General features: G+C 37.3%; 2 protein-coding genes across 5 annotated transcripts; one reads left to right on the top strand and one right to left on the bottom strand.

The window, feature by feature from the left end:
• The first annotated feature begins 609 nt into the window (after positions 1 to 609).
• On the top strand, positions 610 to 8612 carry LOC127416255 (26S proteasome regulatory subunit 10B-like). 3 transcript variants are annotated; one of them, XM_051655505.1, is made up of 11 exons: positions 610 to 873; positions 1077 to 1244; positions 1347 to 1386; positions 1479 to 1531; positions 5084 to 5151; positions 6641 to 6755; positions 6847 to 6934; positions 7053 to 7114; positions 7283 to 7406; positions 7511 to 7572; positions 8477 to 8612. In XM_051655505.1, the coding sequence occupies exons 2-11, from the start codon at positions 1089 to 1091 to the stop codon at positions 8510 to 8512; spliced, it is 804 nt and encodes a 267-aa protein (XP_051511465.1). In that variant the 5' UTR covers positions 610 to 873; positions 1077 to 1088; the 3' UTR covers positions 8513 to 8612. The 3 variants fall into 3 exon arrangements, with proteins under 3 accessions (XP_051511465.1, XP_051511464.1, XP_051511463.1); XM_051655504.1 differs by having other exon boundaries at positions 6641 to 6737; positions 7283 to 7572; XM_051655503.1 differs by having other exon boundaries at positions 7283 to 7572.
• LOC127416249 (cell growth regulator with RING finger domain protein 1-like) lies at positions 8500 to 12068 on the bottom strand. Of its 2 annotated transcripts, none has more exons than XM_051655494.1 (6): positions 11809 to 12068; positions 11484 to 11608; positions 11208 to 11385; positions 9962 to 10109; positions 9736 to 9843; positions 8500 to 9537 (listed from the first exon to the last, which is right to left on the bottom strand). In XM_051655494.1, exons 1-6 carry the CDS (start codon positions 11910 to 11912, stop codon positions 9205 to 9207), a joined length of 996 nt encoding a protein of 331 aa, XP_051511454.1. In that variant the 5' UTR covers positions 11913 to 12068; the 3' UTR covers positions 8500 to 9204. The 2 variants fall into 2 exon arrangements, with proteins under 2 accessions (XP_051511454.1, XP_051511453.1); XM_051655493.1 differs by having other exon boundaries at positions 8507 to 9537; positions 11472 to 11608; positions 11809 to 12067.
• Positions 12069 to 16601: the final 4533 nt, after the last annotated feature.

Raw genomic sequence — 16601 nt, 5'->3', positions numbered from 1 at the left:
TAGAATTGAGGAAAATAATGAATTCATTTTGGAATAAGGCTGTAACATAACAAACTGTGGAAAAAGTGAAGCGCTGTGAATACTTTCCGGATGCACTGTAAACAATATGCATGTAAACAGGATTTTAGTGCGACAAAATCACTTACTGACCTTTTCTGTGTGATGTTATAGCCCATTTTATAATGTCGCTACCATGACGATATAATGCCAACAAACCCTAAAATGACTGTAAAAAGGACAATTTAAACAACTTTACAGCTCAAATAACACGAGTTCTAACAGAATAATTAAAGTGCTTTTATACAATTATAAGCTTCACATTTCTACCTTTAAACCCTCCAAAAATTGTAAGTGCCTCAATATAACCTTGATTTTTGCTTTTTATTTTAAAAAAAGGAGGGATGAGTTGAAATTAATGTTTGTGGCAATCAACATTAAGACAAATTCTGTCGTCTAAGCTTAACCCAGAATATTACTTTAAGAAAATAGCACTTGTTGAAGGGGTGTTAGAAGAACCTGGAAGTGACGTAATATAACGAAATCTTTACGATTTATATGTTGCTTGCAAAAAAATATTTCGTCAAAGACAGGCTGCTTTTGAATGGCCATCAGTGGAGAAATATGCTTTTTTTCAGAGTGCACTTACGCCATCTACCCGTAGGGGCTGATACTGCTGAAGCTAAATTGGTTGAGTGCCCGGTTTGTCCTGTATGTGGCGGTAAAGTGCCGTCAGATTGATAATTAACAGCACGAAGAAGCGAGAGCGGCGCGGCAGTGAACATGGCGGATAGCTGGGTGAAAGGTTTACAAGACTACCGAAAGAATCTATTGGAGCACAAAGAGATTGACGGACGCCTTAAAGAATGTAAGAGTGTAAGTATGATATCATTCTGTTCCTCTACAGTCATGGCAGACTGTTATTAGCCAGTTTGACATATTCTCCCGCAGTAAGTCGTTTTGTCATGCAGATGTAAGCGTGCATTTAGATATTCACAATACATTAGACAGTAACGTATTAATATAGAAAAATAGCCAATATTCAGTCAGTTCTCTTCTTGCTCTCATTGGCCGTTTAGCATCTCTGATTCATGAAGCAGCTGAAACAGGTTCATGTAAATAAACACTTCCTATCGCTTTATGATGACCTGGAATGCTCTGTTGCAGTGAGAGAGCAACTGAAGGAGCTCACCAAACAGTATGAGAAGTCTGAGAATGATCTGAAAGCTTTACAGAGTGTGAGGCAGGTAAGATCTAAGCTAAATCAGCTCAAATGTTTTATTATTCCCACATAATGTGTGCTAGATATCTGCATTTCTTATGATCTGACCATTCCATCGTCTTTGCAGATTGTTGGTGAGGTGCTGAAACAACTGACAGAAGAGAAGTGTAAGTACACCAGGCTGAAGTTTATTCTGGTTCCATGTGGTTTGTAGTGAATGTCTTATAGCTCTGTTCTTAAATTTCTCCCACTATTGCAGTTATTGTCAAAGCAACCAATGGCCCACGTTATGTTGTTGGATGTCGTAGACAGGTGAGCTAATGCTTAAGGAATTGTTCACGGCAAAATGAAAATTCCGTTACTATATACTCAATGGGGCTGAAACGATTAGTCGACGTTATTGACAACGTCGACAATAAAAAAAAATGTTGACTTTTTCATTGTCGAATAGTCACTTGATCTCATTTAACGTAACATGAGATCACATTACACTCTGATGATGCGCGAGAGCAGCCCTGCAGTTCGTGTCTGACTGAGGAGAGGAAGCATTACACAGTTCACAGTCCAGATGCACCCTAAACTTTCCAAACAGCTTCAGGTGATGTAGATCGCAAAGTATGAGGGAATTATAATGCAGAAATACAAAATAAGTAAATACAGAAGCACTCTTGTTGCAGAATAAGCGGAGCCGAAGCTCTTTTAAAGGAAACACCCCGGCGTTACATCTTAAATGCAGTTATATTTAATGCGTTATAGCTTTATTAAAGTTCAAATAATACGGAAGCAGATCATGTAAATAACTACAAACTCTGAAAATGTCCTGATCTAAGGGGGAGAGATTGAAACTGCACCTGGCTGATGCATAATCTGTCGTGGGGATGCTCGTCCCTCGAGCGTGCACGCTTAATGCAGCTAGATTATAACGTGATGGCTCATGACTTATTGAATCATAATATATGTTTCACTATACATTTCTTATTATTAATAAAGCTGCGTATTGCCAATTTTCTTCACAAGAGATTTTTTTTTTTTTTTTTTTGTGAGTTAAAGATGGATTGAAGTGAACAGAAAGGTGAGAGAGGGTAGTCTTTGCTTTTCAAATCTACGTTTTTGATTTGGCTTGTTTTCCAATATAAATATCTAAAAGTCCTTTTTTTTAAAAATCCTTTACTTTAGGAACTAAACTGCAGACATTTTTTTTTTATCTGAGAATGTTGAATATAATATTAAAAATACAAATATTTTAAAATATCTAAAAATCCTTTAAAAAAGATGCATTCACCTGAGAAGCTGCATATAATATATTTAGACTTGCTTTTAGAGAACAGATCTTGAATATAAGTATTTTGTCTTTACTGCACTCGAAGAAGTATAACCAAATGAAAAAATACACATATACACTTATATTTAAGATACATTCTAAATATCTTATATGTTGCTTCTCAAGTAAATGTATCTTGTTTTAAGGATATTTAAACTATTTTAAATGGAAAACAAGACAAATACACTTGATGATAATAGGATTTTTTGCAGTGAATTTCTTTACTGAATTAAACTTAAGTATTTTCTTCCCTTTAATTCAGTGAATGTCATTTAGAGGTATTTTTAAAAGATAATTTTGTCCTCTTTATTGTTAGTAAGCACGTTTAATACAACCTTTTAAGTCGGGGCACAAGCTGAATAATCGGTTAAGGGCGTAATGATTAATCGTTGCAATAATCGCCGAATAATCATTCTAATAATCGTTAATCAATTATCAAAATAATCGTTAGTTGCAGCCATAATACTCACCCTCATGTCGTTTCAAACCTGTATGGCTTACTTTCTTCTCTGGAACTTAAAAGGGGCTGTTTGGCTGAATGACAGTCTCAGCCACCATTCACTTTCATTGAATGAATTTTTTTTTTTTAAATGATTGGTTACTAGTGGTAGACCGATATTTCGGTTTTACAGATTAATCTGTGCCGATAGTTTCAGAGATTTTTTTTTTTTTTTTTTTTTTTAGTTTTTCTCCATGTTCCTTCTCCGGAGGGTTCTGCAGTATGACGGTGGCCTCTAGATGTGAAATAAAAACAATCACTGACACCTTGTGCGGGATCTAAATCTTTAATAATTGATGATATTCATTCATATTTTTATCCTCACTTTAATGCATATTTTGATTAGATAATCAAGTGTTCTAATTTGAAGTGAAGGCTCGCAACTGTATGGAAACGTGCCCCATCAGCACATTGTGTCTCCAGCTTCATATCTAATGTGAATAATCATTCAAAACATCATCTGTTGTAATGTATAGGCTATAAATAGCTTTATTTGGTAAATACTTTGCATTGGGACAGAGCTAAGTCTGTCATTTCAAAATAAGAGTCCTGTAATAAGTGTATTTCTTGTTTAGATTTAAAAGTCCCACTTTATGCATCAGATCTTTATTTTTTCTGGTCATTATTGCAATTTTGGTTGAACAATAAACATTGGCATCTGGTATTCATTTTGGACTCTTGTAGCCTGAATGTCTGTACCCGTCATAGTAAAGAGGGTCGCATATCGGACACGTCTGGTGGACGACATGGCCCAGATGAGACTGCGTAGGCTGCTCAAATTTCTAACGAGCCACGAATCACAACTATTTTTCCATGAAATTCGACCCAAATCATTATCAAAGAACAAAGATTATTTACTCAAGCCATCACTGGATGATTTATTGTGTTTATGTACACTCACCGAGCACTTTATTAGGAACACTTGTACACCTACTTATTCATGCGACTAATCAGCCAATTGTGTAGCAGCAGTGCAATGAATAAAATCATGCATATATGGGTCAGGAGCTTCAGTTAATGTTCACATCAACCATCAGAATGGGAAAAAATGTTATTTAGACAGTGGCATGATTTTTGGTGCCAGACGGGCTGGTTTGAGTATTTCTGTAACTGCTGATCTCCTGGGATTTTCACACACAGCAGTCTCTAGAATTTACTCCAAATGGTGCCAAAAACAAAAAACATCCAGTGAGTGGCAGTTCAGCGGACGGAAATGCCTTGTTGATGAGAGAGGTCAACAGAGAATGGCCAGACTGGTTCGAACTGACAAAGGCTACGGTAACTCGGATAACCGCTCTGTACAATTGTAGTGAGAAAATAGCATCTCAGAATGCACAACATGTTGAACCTTGAGGTGGATGGGCTACAAAAGCAGAAGACTATGTTGGGCACTTTATTAGGACCATTGTGTTCCTAATAAAATGCTCAGTGAGTGTATATTTAAAATAGCCTTCACAATGTATTTTCAGTTACAAGTTTGTCTTTTTGTGGATTGACCGCTTGAATGAAGCCCATTCAATGCTTCAGATTGAGAAATCGCATAATAAACGGAGCAATTTCAGTTTGCGCAGTTATGCCAGTTTTATACACTAACCTGCAAACTCATCAACGTCACTTTGTATATTTTTGAAGAAGGGAAAATCCTTGGTGACTTTTGTGTGTACCGTCTGCCACCTGAACCACATCAACGTGCACTTTGTTTGATACCTGTGCCGTGTCCTGCCTGGGATGCAGCTTTAATGCTTCTCATCCGGTGTGTGACCGGCTTAAGGAAAGACTACGACATTTCTGTAACATTCTATAAATCGATCTTAAAAATTATCAGCCGATGAATCAATTATCTGCTTTTTTATCTGTATTGTCAAAATCTCCTATCGGTCACCTCTAATGGTAACAGAGGGTAACATTCTGCCAAACATCTCCTTTAGTGTTCCATGGAAGGAAGTCTGTCATGCAGGATTGGAACAACATGAGGATGCGTAAATGATTTTTGTGTGATTGTAAAGTTTCTCTAGCTAACCTAATAAGATACATTTTGTTTCAGCTGGATAAAACCAAGCTTAAACCAGGCACTAGAGTGGCTCTGGACATGACGACTCTGACTATTATGAGGTACTTTACTAATGCCAGTCATGGCCAGAACTCTTGAACAGACTGAAGTTGTATCTGTGTAATTGACCTTCAGTGTTCAAACTGTACTGTTAAGACTGTACTTTTGTAGGGGCCTGGGTAGATCAGGGAGTATTGATGCTGACTACCACCCCTGGAGTTGCGAGTTCGAACCCAGGGTGTGCTGAGTGACTCCAGCCAGGTCTTCTAAGCAACCAAATTGGCCCGGTTGCTAGGGAGGGTAGAGTCACATGGGGTAACCTCCTCGTGGTCGCTATAATGTAGTTCTCATTTTCGGTGTGGTGAGTTGTGCATGGATTCAGCGGAGAATAGGGTAGGCCTCCACACACGCTATGTCTCCGCGGTAACATGCTCAACAAGCCACGTGACAAGATGCGCAGATTGACTGTCTCAGACACAGAGGCAACTGAGATTCGTCCTCCGCCAACCGGATTTAGGCGAGTCGCTACGCCACCACGAGGACTTGGAGCACATTGGGAATTGGGCATTCCAAACTGGGGAGAAAAGGGGAGAAGGAAAAAAAGACTGTACCTCTAATGTGAATGAGCGGGGTTATTCGGGCTTGGTAAAAATATAGATTTTTCAGATGCATCGCAATCGTCATTTGAACGATCTCGATATTGATTCTAAAATGCCAAACTTAGTCCTTTACTCTATGTGAAACCCTCCACAACACTGAGAGTAAATCACTTGCATTTGCAACCAAATTGTGTGCTATGCGACTAAAATGTATATATTTGGCAACTGGTAATTGTGTAGTATAGTGGTGGAGTATTCAGCAGCGAGATCCGTTCACAGCGTGTGGAGAGTTAAAGGTTGTTTCAGTGTAATGCGTGTCCAAAGAAGAGATACACGCAACCCATTTGTCATTGAGTAATGTCTCTTTTAATATCTTTTCTGTTCTCTACACTCAATTGATAATCAAAAACAACAAAAAATAAACATTTAATTCTAATCATACATAGCACAGATGAGATAAAGCCAATCGAGTCTCTCTCATTAACATGCACTCATTTACAGATGCTCTTTGCTGAACAGCTGGATTTCCTTAAAGAGACAGTACCGGTTTCAGCACGTGTTCAACAAATAAATGTAAATACCTTTAAATAGCACAACTTATGCAATTAAACAATAAACATGTAAGAAAAATAATATATTCAATATAATATTTATTTATTGAATAAATTGATTTAATTTTTAAAAACCTAAAATGTTACAAATATGATGAAAAACTAAATATAATTAGTAAAATTAATATTTTCATAATGTATCAACTTAGAATAATTAACAGCATTAGCTGACAGAGAATGTATTTCATATGTAAGCAAAAGGGACATTATAATTGAAATGTACCTATATGAATCAATATTGAATCAAAAGCTTTTGAATCTGAATCAAATCGGGAAATCTGTATCAATACCCAGCCCTGTTCATTATAATATAAGTGTTTTCATGTTCACTGTTATTCAAGGTATTTGCCTCGTGAAGTGGACCCTCTGGTGTACAACATGTCCCATGAAGATCCTGGCAGTGTTTCTTACTCCGAGATTGGTGGATTGTCCGAGCAGATCCGTGAGCTGAGAGAGGTTGTTTAGCAATTCTTGAACTCGGACACATTTAAACGGCATATCATTATCAGCCTTTTTGGAGACACTTTACTGTATGAACGTTTTGTAGGTAATTGAGCTACCTCTGACCAATCCAGAGCTTTTCCGGAGGGTGGGCATAATCCCTCCTAAGGGCTTCCTACTCTACAGACCCCCAGGTGAGCCACCTTATTATGGTTTGGTGCGAAATGTATTTGCTTTGTACAGTTAGATCCAGTGGTGTGTGTGAATGCGTTTGCATTTTCACTCAAAGTACATTTCAAATTGATCTAATAGGCACAGGAAAGACCCTTCTTGCCAGAACAGTGGCCAGTCAGCTGGACTGCAATTTCCTAAAGGTAAGAGTTCTCACCTTCTGTAAAACAAGCACATTGTCAGCAAGTAAATGTGACACTTTTTTTTTATAGACGTAGAACAGCTGAAATGAGAAGTGTCATGTTGAGACATTTTACTCATATTGTTTTGCCGTATCGTCATATTGTTGAGCAAAGTGTTTTGTTTACTAGGTTGTGTCCAGTTCCATTGTTGATAAGTACATTGGTGAGAGTGCCAGACTCATCCGAGAGATGTTTAACTATGCCAGAGACCACCAGCCCTGCATTATCTTCATGGATGAGATTGATGCCATTGGTAATCATATTCTCCACATGTTAATCCAAGAAATTCTTCTAGGAGGAATTAACAGGAATTGTTTGGTTGTTCTAGTGGATTTAACATATACTTTGTCTTTGAAGGTGGATGTCGGTTTTCTGAAGGAACATCTGCAGATAGAGAGATCCAGAGGACACTGATGGAGGTACATGCTCTACCTCTGTTACTCTCACCTTTCTGTGAAAAATGCCAATCTTTCTTATGGTTTTGTACTTTCCAAAATTCTACAGCAATTGCTTATGTAAGTAAAATGCTATATATATATATATATATATATATATATTTAGTGCTTGTATTTTCACCGGGGCCTGGGTAGCTCAGTGGTAAAAGACGCTGGTTACCACCCCTGGAGTTCGCCAGTTCAAATCCCAGGGCGTGCTGAGTGACTCCAGCCAGGTTTCCTAAGCAACCAAATTGGCCCAGTTGCTAGGGAGGGTAGGGTCACACAGGGTAATCTCCTCGTGATCACTATAATGTGGTTCGGTCTCAGTGGGGTGCGTGGTGTGTTGTGCGTAGATGCCGCGGTGGATGGCATGAAGCCTCCACACGTGCTATGTCTCCGTGGTAACGCGCTCAACGAGCCACGTGATAAGATGCGCGGGTTGACGGTTTGAGGCGAGTCACTACGCCACCATGAGGATTTAGAGCAAATTGGGAATTGGACGTTCCAAAAAAAAAAAAAATTCAATAATGTTACAGTAATATGTCCCTTTTTTTTTTTTTTTTTTAAACATTTCGTATTAAATGCGATTCAGTCCATAAACCATGATGGAGTCTTGGCTCTATTAAAAACCTCCTATATGTAAATATTCATCAAATTTAGCTTTTTATAGCCTATATAGTCATCAGATTAAGGGTTTTAGCCGCAGAGGAAATTGAAGGAATAATAAAAGAAAGAAAGAAAAGCTATCGGTGTTGATTTTTGCCGATAATCGATAGTTCCAAAAATCAACTATCGGCACCGATTAATGGTTAAAACCGATATATCTGTCAACCCCTACTAAGGAATTTAGCCAGTGCATGACCATCTTTTCCATTTTATCTGACAGGTATGTTTGCCATCCGTGCCGATCATGAGTATGTGACTCAGGAGGATTTCATGAAGGCTGTGAGGAAGTTGGCAGATTCTAAAAAGCTGGAGTCCAAGCTGGATTACAAGCCTGTATAATACACCATGTTTGTGCAAAGTATAAATGTGATGTTATTTCACTAAACTGTGTTTTGCCCATGGAGACCATAACTTTTTTTATGTTGCCGAAATAGCTTGGTCAACATTAGAAAGTATTATTGTTATATTTCTAATGTTATATTACCATCAAGTGTCTTGTTTGAGGAGGGGAGTGGGGGGCAATACCCCCCTAGATTTTCCATGTGCCCTCTCAGTTCTAGATAGATGGCAAAACGATCGATCGATACCCCAGTCTGACAAAGAAACAAGCAATCCTAGTACCGGCCCTGATGGTGATATCCCTTCATTTAGGAGACCTTATGTGAGAAAATTCCACAATTAACCCATTTTGAAACATGTATTTGTTAGTTTAAACAATATATTGAAAAAATAAATATTCTATTCAAGAAACATATAAAATCTTAAACACATTTCACAAGCACACTCAATTTCAAAAGCCTAAAATTACTTCTCTAATACTACAATAACAAATGTCCATAAATAGTTAAAGGGAAGCTGCCTGCATCTCTTGACCTAATAGATGCTACACCGTTTCCTTTTGTGTTTAGTCCAGCAAGGAATTGCTCATAAAACTTGGTTCAGACAGATTTAATCCTCCATTAAGTCTTCTTCATCGTGAGATGCTCGGTTAGACAGAGCAAAAGATTCAAGGACATATGCTCGGCAGATCGGACAGTGCTGAAAGCGGTGCATGCAGCCATCGCATACACATGCATGTCGGCATGGCAACAGAACCCTGTTTATTGGTGCATTTTGACACACCACACAGTCCCTGCCTTGAGTATCTGGCCACTCCCCTTCTGATTTGGACCCCTCCCCATTTTCATCTAGACCCTCAGGTTGTGGCCCCGCCCCTTGTGTGCTGGTTAAAGGCTCTGTGGTTCCAGACACGTTGCTGTTGTCAGCTGACATGAAAAGAGGCTGTGAGAAAAGAATAGAGCTCATTAGTACACAAACCCTCTCTAGACAGGACACTTAATTAATGGTTTATAATTAAACACTGTCCCCAATTACACTTTAGGTGATGAAAGCGAAATGTGATCAAAATGAGCGTACAAAGCCGACTGCATCTGATCCAAGAACAGTATAAAATAAAATGTTGTGAATACGTTTTCATACCTTTAAATCATATAGGTTTCCATGTGCTGTGAGAAGATACTGGAACAAGGTTCTCGCAGAGAGTCTGTATTTATCATCAGGTACATGGAGCACAGTCACACTAGCCACCTAGGAAATGAAAAGACAGCTTGAAATTTCTTCACCTTTAAGGATTTATTTACACATTTAATGAACTTAATCCCTTACTAATAAAGCAAAGGTGATGAACGAAGTCTCAGCGGCTTACAATATTGTAGTTGTCCCTTGTTTCCGGATTGGCCAGTGTCAACACAGCCACTATGGGGTATCGATCCCGGGGCAGCAACCCAAAATCGCTCACCCCCAGATCTGAAGGCATCTGAGTGAAGCATTCCTCTCTTTCCTCTTTCTGTATTCTGACATTATGTTATGGACAAAGCATTTTGTTATTAACAGTTACCTACACACAATTTGAAAACAAATGAATGTGTTATAAGAGATGTTTTTTTTTACAGGTATTTCTTTAAGAGATAGTAACAGGAACTTTTTGACCAATGAATTTCCATTACCTTCCCGGTTATTGGTGATTACTAGGTAACTAGATAAGGGAAATTAACTTTTACATTAGGGGCCATATTGCCCACTGTATTTGATTTTCAGGGGCATTTTATATCCTTGACACATTTTTTGTTTTTCTGAACTACTGTTTTGTGTCATCCTTTTATGTCAAATACTTAATTTTGAAATAACTTCTCAATAAAAATAAATAAATTGGCAATTTATTACCTCTTACTCATAGAATTCAGTCAGCATCAACTCAGCTACAATAAAATGTATAATTAGGTCTTAAAGGAATATTCCACGTTCAATACAAGCTAAGCTCAACCAACAGCATTTGTGGCATAATGTTGATTACCTCAAAAATTATTTGACCCGTTCCTCCTTTAAAAAAAAAAAAAAAAAAGGCTGTAACTTTACACAGAAAAGGGTTGTAAGTGATTTTATTACACTAAAATCATGTTTACACGCATAATGTTTACATCTTGTGACTATACTTTTGAAAAAGTGAGTATTTTAATGTTTAAAGATTGGCTCCCATTGACTTCCATTGTAAATGCCTCTGTGTAACTTCCATTTTTGCATTTTTTTTTTTTTAAAGGAGGGCATGTCAAAATTAAAACAAATTTTGTGGGGTTGGGGGATGCAATATATCACAAATGCTGTCGACTGAGCTCAACTTGTATTGAACCCGGAATATTCCTTTAATTTTTTAAGCCTCTAGATAAGAAAAAATCATTTTGATTCAAACTGATTCACTAATGAATCATTCATACTGATTTGTGAACCTATTTGACCAATCAACTGAAAAGAACACATTTGAGAGAACAATTCGCTCACATATCGGACTTCGCTGGCTTGTAAGAAGGTTTTACTCTACACAGGGTATTCACAGGAGCAATATCTAGCAGATATATCTTTTTTCCATGACTGTGAAAACCCTGTTGAAAGGATACTTAAAGCTTTGGCAGTGGTGGTAGCTGAAATCCATAGTATCTTGAAACAGCTCTGGGGTGCTGAGTCTGGGCCCTCGCTGGTGACTCTGAAGGGTCGCCTGGAGAGCCTGAACCCCACAACCCCAGAAACAGCTGAGGACGCAGTCTTCAAGGCAATACGGCCGCAAGCTCACACCATCTGACATGATTAGAGAGCACATCCTCTTATTGATCGCATCTCACTCATTTTAGATCAATCTACCATTATTATTAGCTGATCCTCACCAGTGACTGTACCTGCCGTAGAGCCCATTTCCAAAGAGAAGGGATTGGTCAACTGCATCATCTTCCTCTCAGGAACAGGTGTGAAAGACTCAGTCTCATCAGAGCTACGCAAAATGACCGGTACATCGAATCCAAACCTTGACAGAGAAAGACATGAGGGTGTAGCCATTAACTTCTGCTTTTAAAGAGGGAACTAACTGAACATTCCTAATGCAGTCCAGGAAGAGACAAATATCACCTCTCAGACATTGCCCATCACTTTATACAGTCCATACAGAATCCAAACCATCTAAAAGTGGACAAAAACGGTTATGTATCCTAATCATTATGAACTTACCAGCCCAGCACTACAGCCACAGTGATGATGAAACATACTGATATGACAGTAATATAAAAGAGAGGAGAATACTCATACAACATCACTAAAAATTCCGCAGCCATGCTCAAAAGGTTACATTAATACAATGCCTAAGAATGTCGGCGCATATGATAAAATAACTACTTGGAGAAAAAAAAAAAGAAAGAAAAAGTGAGGCTGTTAAAACCAATCTTGCATCCTTCTGTCACTCCGCAGGGCTTAAAAACGTAAACTTCCGGTTGCGACAGCCGCTACGGTGGCCGGAGTGCTAAACCCTGCACATGACACCAATACCGACACGCAAAGGAGCGTCCACTGTTTAAAGGGAAAGAGCATAAAACCCTGTTCACACTGCGGCATGTCGCTAAACTTTGCGATGTGTCGCTGACAGTGTTGAGTAAGTTACTCTAAAAAAAGTAATTAATTACAAACTACTAATTACATATTCTACAGTGTAATTAGATTACTGTACTAATTACTCTGTCTGAAAAGTAATTGCATTACATATTACTAATTACTTTTAAAACCCTTATCAACCTCGACCATTTGAAAAGATATCAAGGAGATACATGAAATTGTTCTTTTCATTCTTTCAAATAAATTATATAAAATCAAATAAATTATTCGTGAACTGGCCAAAGAATTTAAGGGGGCTGCATTTCATTAGAAAACATACATTTTAACATAAGACATTAATAATTTTTAAATCATTTTAAATTCACTATTGTTTTATATGGAATTGTTCTATAGTCTATACAGTATTTAACGCAATTACATCAGAAGTAACTTTAATAAAATTACTGAAAAATTAAGAATAATCCCTTAGTTTACTTTTTTCAATGAAAAAGTAGTTTAATTGCAGTAATTAATTACTTAGTATTGCATTACACACAAACACTGCTCACTGGTGGGCATTCCTAATATATAAATAAAACTCAATCAGAATGCCGACACGGTTTTCCACGCATCATTTCATTAGGCCATATCTATGTGTGTGGTTAAAGATAAATGATATAGAACAGTGAAATTGCTCACAGAAACTTTTAACTTCTCCTCCGCCTTGCCTGCATGCACTCGAGTCGATTCCAGTATCTCCCACTCAACCTGCCTGGAGATGGATGACGTGAGCTCCTCTGTCTTCGCTCGTCATTTGCATAAATTTGAAATTTTCTCAACTTGTCTTGTCGCTCCCCATGGCAATCTCTGTCGCCAATGGTCATGACAGCTCGTGTCGCCGGAAGTTGCTGTGCTCTCATTGAAAATGATGGTGTCGCCGTCTTGCACAATGTCGCTGGCGGTGTGATGGGGCTTTAAAGGGAGAGAGCATAACAGTGAATTTGGATCACGTGAGTATTCTAAGCCAATCATATAATGGCCCTAATGTCAATGAACAGCGGGTGTTTCTCAATTCTAAGAATGCAGAGAACGGATTTGTGCTCTTATGAAGACCAGTCTTGCAAGCTACCTTGGAAGAACGAACTCGGAAGGACAGGAGGACGTAGAACGCATCTATTGCAAGCTTTGAGATGTGCTGCGATCTTCCTGTTGCGCAATTAACCGTCACAGCACATTTGAATCCAGTGAGAGAACTAGTGGCATTATCACACCAGTGACAGCATTAATATCATCACACCAGTGAGGTTTTACGTTAAAAGAATAAAGTCTGTAAACACTTGTTTTCTCCATGTTTATTACTGTATTAAAATTATGCCCAAAAAAACAACAAATGTTGAAGGAGTATAACAACTCTCACGAGCCGTCAGACTTTCGCAAGCTTACAGCTGGATACTCTTGAGGAAAAAACTAAACAAAACGATAATTGTCCTTCGTCTGCCACAAGTTCTTGCCCACAAGTCACCATCCAATGCAACCTCGATTTCAAGGACACATCCAGGTAATTTCCTGCGTTCTCGGTACTTGCGTTCTTGAGGATTGGAATCGAACTTCGGCAGTGCATGATGATGTAGAACAAGTCCACGCGAACGTAAGAACACAAAAGAATGCACATTGAGAAGCATTTAGAGTCAGAATAAATTAGACGAGATTTACAGTAGGAAAGCAGAAAGTGCATGCATTCGTTCTAGGAAAAAATGACTTGAGGAAGGTGAGCAAAATTCCTCTTACTTTTTTAGACTTGAAAAACAGCGTGTTAATCACAATATCATACACCAAACACCTCAGATTCGATATTGATCTCAAAATTCTGTTCTATGTTTTACAGTAAATTTGTACACTTTCAGAACAATCAGCATCCTCCTTTTTTGCATCTTTGAAAGAAACCAGACATATTAAGACAGAGGATAAGGATTTTTGTGATGAACCTATTAATGCAAAATAAATAATGGACTCCATTCAATGTCTAAAAAACAATGTATCCACTGGAACAGATGGGCTAACCGCTGAATTTTACAAATCCTTTGCCCAGCAAATGGCACCATTCTTATTGTGTGTATTTATTGAAAGCATCTCAAATGGTCACCTTCCTTCAAGCATGAATCAAGGTCTTAACATTCTTATCCCAAAATCAAAGAAGGCTTTATAATTTATTGATAACTGGTGGCCAATCTGTCTACTAAATAATGACTATAAAATATTTGCTGCAATTTTTGCCAAAAGAATTAAAGCAGTACTAGATTCAATTATTGACGAAACGTAATCTGACTTCATGAAGAACAGACACATTTAAAATAATATCAGACTAGTTTTGGACATTCTTGATTATTCTCATTTGATCTCGGAACAAAGCTTTATCCTACTTTTGGACTTACAAAGCATTTGATACTCTTGAGCACAAATGTATCTTCCTTAGTCTTGAAAGGTTTAGTTTTGGTTCTTTTTTTTTTTTTACTTTTTTTTTTTTTTTTTGCAATGCAAATAAAACATTATATTGTAATGCCAACAGCTCAATTAAATTGAAATTTGGAACTTCAACTAGATTTGATGCTAAAAGAGGTATATGTCAAGGCTGTCCTATTTCTCCTTATCTTCTCCTTATCTTTTAGCAGACCATGTTAAGCAAAGCCATCTTAAAGATATTTCTGCCTTGCAGGGAGGGAAGTGATCATCAGTCAGCTGGCTGATGACACAACCCTCTTTTTAAAAAATAGTGACCAAATTGCAGTAGCTAGGGATAATAGATGTATTTTCTAAAGCATCCGGTTTACACCTGAATATTTCTAAATGTGAATTATTGTCTATTACAGATGGCGCTGCTCCTTCTATCTCTAATGTCCCAGTTATAGAAAAAGTCACTTACTTAAGAATCATTATAACTAAGAATCAATCCGCACTCTGTAATGCTAATTTTATCCCTACCACTGAAAAAAATACTGATTTTTTTTATTTTTTTTATCAGTGGCTTCAAAGGAATATTTCTTAAAAGGTAGGTTATTGCTTACTAAAGCAGAGGGTCTGATTGGTGTATGCAGCTTTGGCACTACATCTGGACAATAAGACTTGTACAATTATAGACCAACTGCTTTTCAACTTTTTGGAGGAATCGTGCCTATTATATTAAGAGAACTGCTGTAATGAACACATATGAGAATGGAGGATTATTTTTTTTTTTTTTTGATTTTGTTACCTTGAATTACACTTTCAAAGTTAATTGGATGAAACACTTCTTAAAATGCCCCTCATCAGTATGGAACTACATCCCGAATTCTGTATTCTCTCAACTTGGTGGTTTGAATTGTCTTTTGTTATGCAACTACAACATTGAAAAGCTACCTGTAAAGCTCTCTGCATTCCACAAGCAAATGCTTCTTGCTTGGTCTCTTATCTACAAACATAATTTTTTTGGAACAATCAGAATACACCCTAATTATTTTTCCAGAACTGGTATGATAAAAATATAATTTCAGTGCGTGATCTTTTTAATGAAGATTTCTTGTTTAAATATGAAGAGTTCTTTCAGAAATTTAATTTTCCTGTTACACCCAAAGAATTTGCCACTGTTTTTGATGCTGTTCCCTCAGGAGTTATTACTTTATTTAAAGGTCTTGAAAGAAGCTTGAATTCCATACCACCTATTTGTGATCCAATTCAAACAGCTGTGGGTAAGGCTTGCCTTGTTCCACACACCAGCAATAAGATGATTCGTGCTTTTTTCAGAGAGATGTGGTCTCTACACCATATGTAATTCCCTATTGGAGTAACTTCACAAATGAGATATACTGGAAAAAACTTTGGCCCTTGCCACATAAATACCTTATTGTGAACAAAGTTAGAGAAGTTTCTTCCAAATTAATTCACAGATTTTACCCAGCTAATAGTTACTTAAATTTAAATCTGACAATAACACAATGTGTAACTTCTATAATAGGCAAGACGAGACTGTTATACATCTATTTTTGGCACTGTCATTTCACAAAAATATTTCGGGAAAGTTTTGTACCTTTGCGACTGTTTATGTGTACTCTCGATTTTCTTTATACTGGAAAGATGTGTTGTTGTTGTTGTTTTAAATAAAAATAAGGAAACAAAAAGAGTTTTATCTTATAAATCTTTTACTTCTTTTGGCCAAATTTCACATACATAAATGCAAATCCTCCAATCACAAACCACATTTTAAGGTATTTCTCAGCTAATTTAGACAGTATCTTGCAACACTTTCTGTATCAGATAACTCTAAAGTGAGGAAAGCACTATCATGTTGTGCTTATTTTAAGAATCCCCAGTAGTATTAACAAATGTTTTTTTTTTTTTTTTCTTCTTCCCCCTTGGCTGTAGTTATTGTTGTTATTACTGGCTGTGTTTTTTTTTTTTTTTTT

The sequence above is a fragment of the Myxocyprinus asiaticus genome, chromosome 25, assembly GCF_019703515.2.
Source record: "Myxocyprinus asiaticus isolate MX2 ecotype Aquarium Trade chromosome 25, UBuf_Myxa_2, whole genome shotgun sequence".
In the NCBI taxonomy this organism is placed as follows: Eukaryota; Metazoa; Chordata; class Actinopteri; order Cypriniformes; family Catostomidae; genus Myxocyprinus; species Myxocyprinus asiaticus.
The sequence above is the reverse complement of the archived record's forward strand: the minus strand, read 5'-3'. Positions and strand labels throughout refer to the sequence as shown.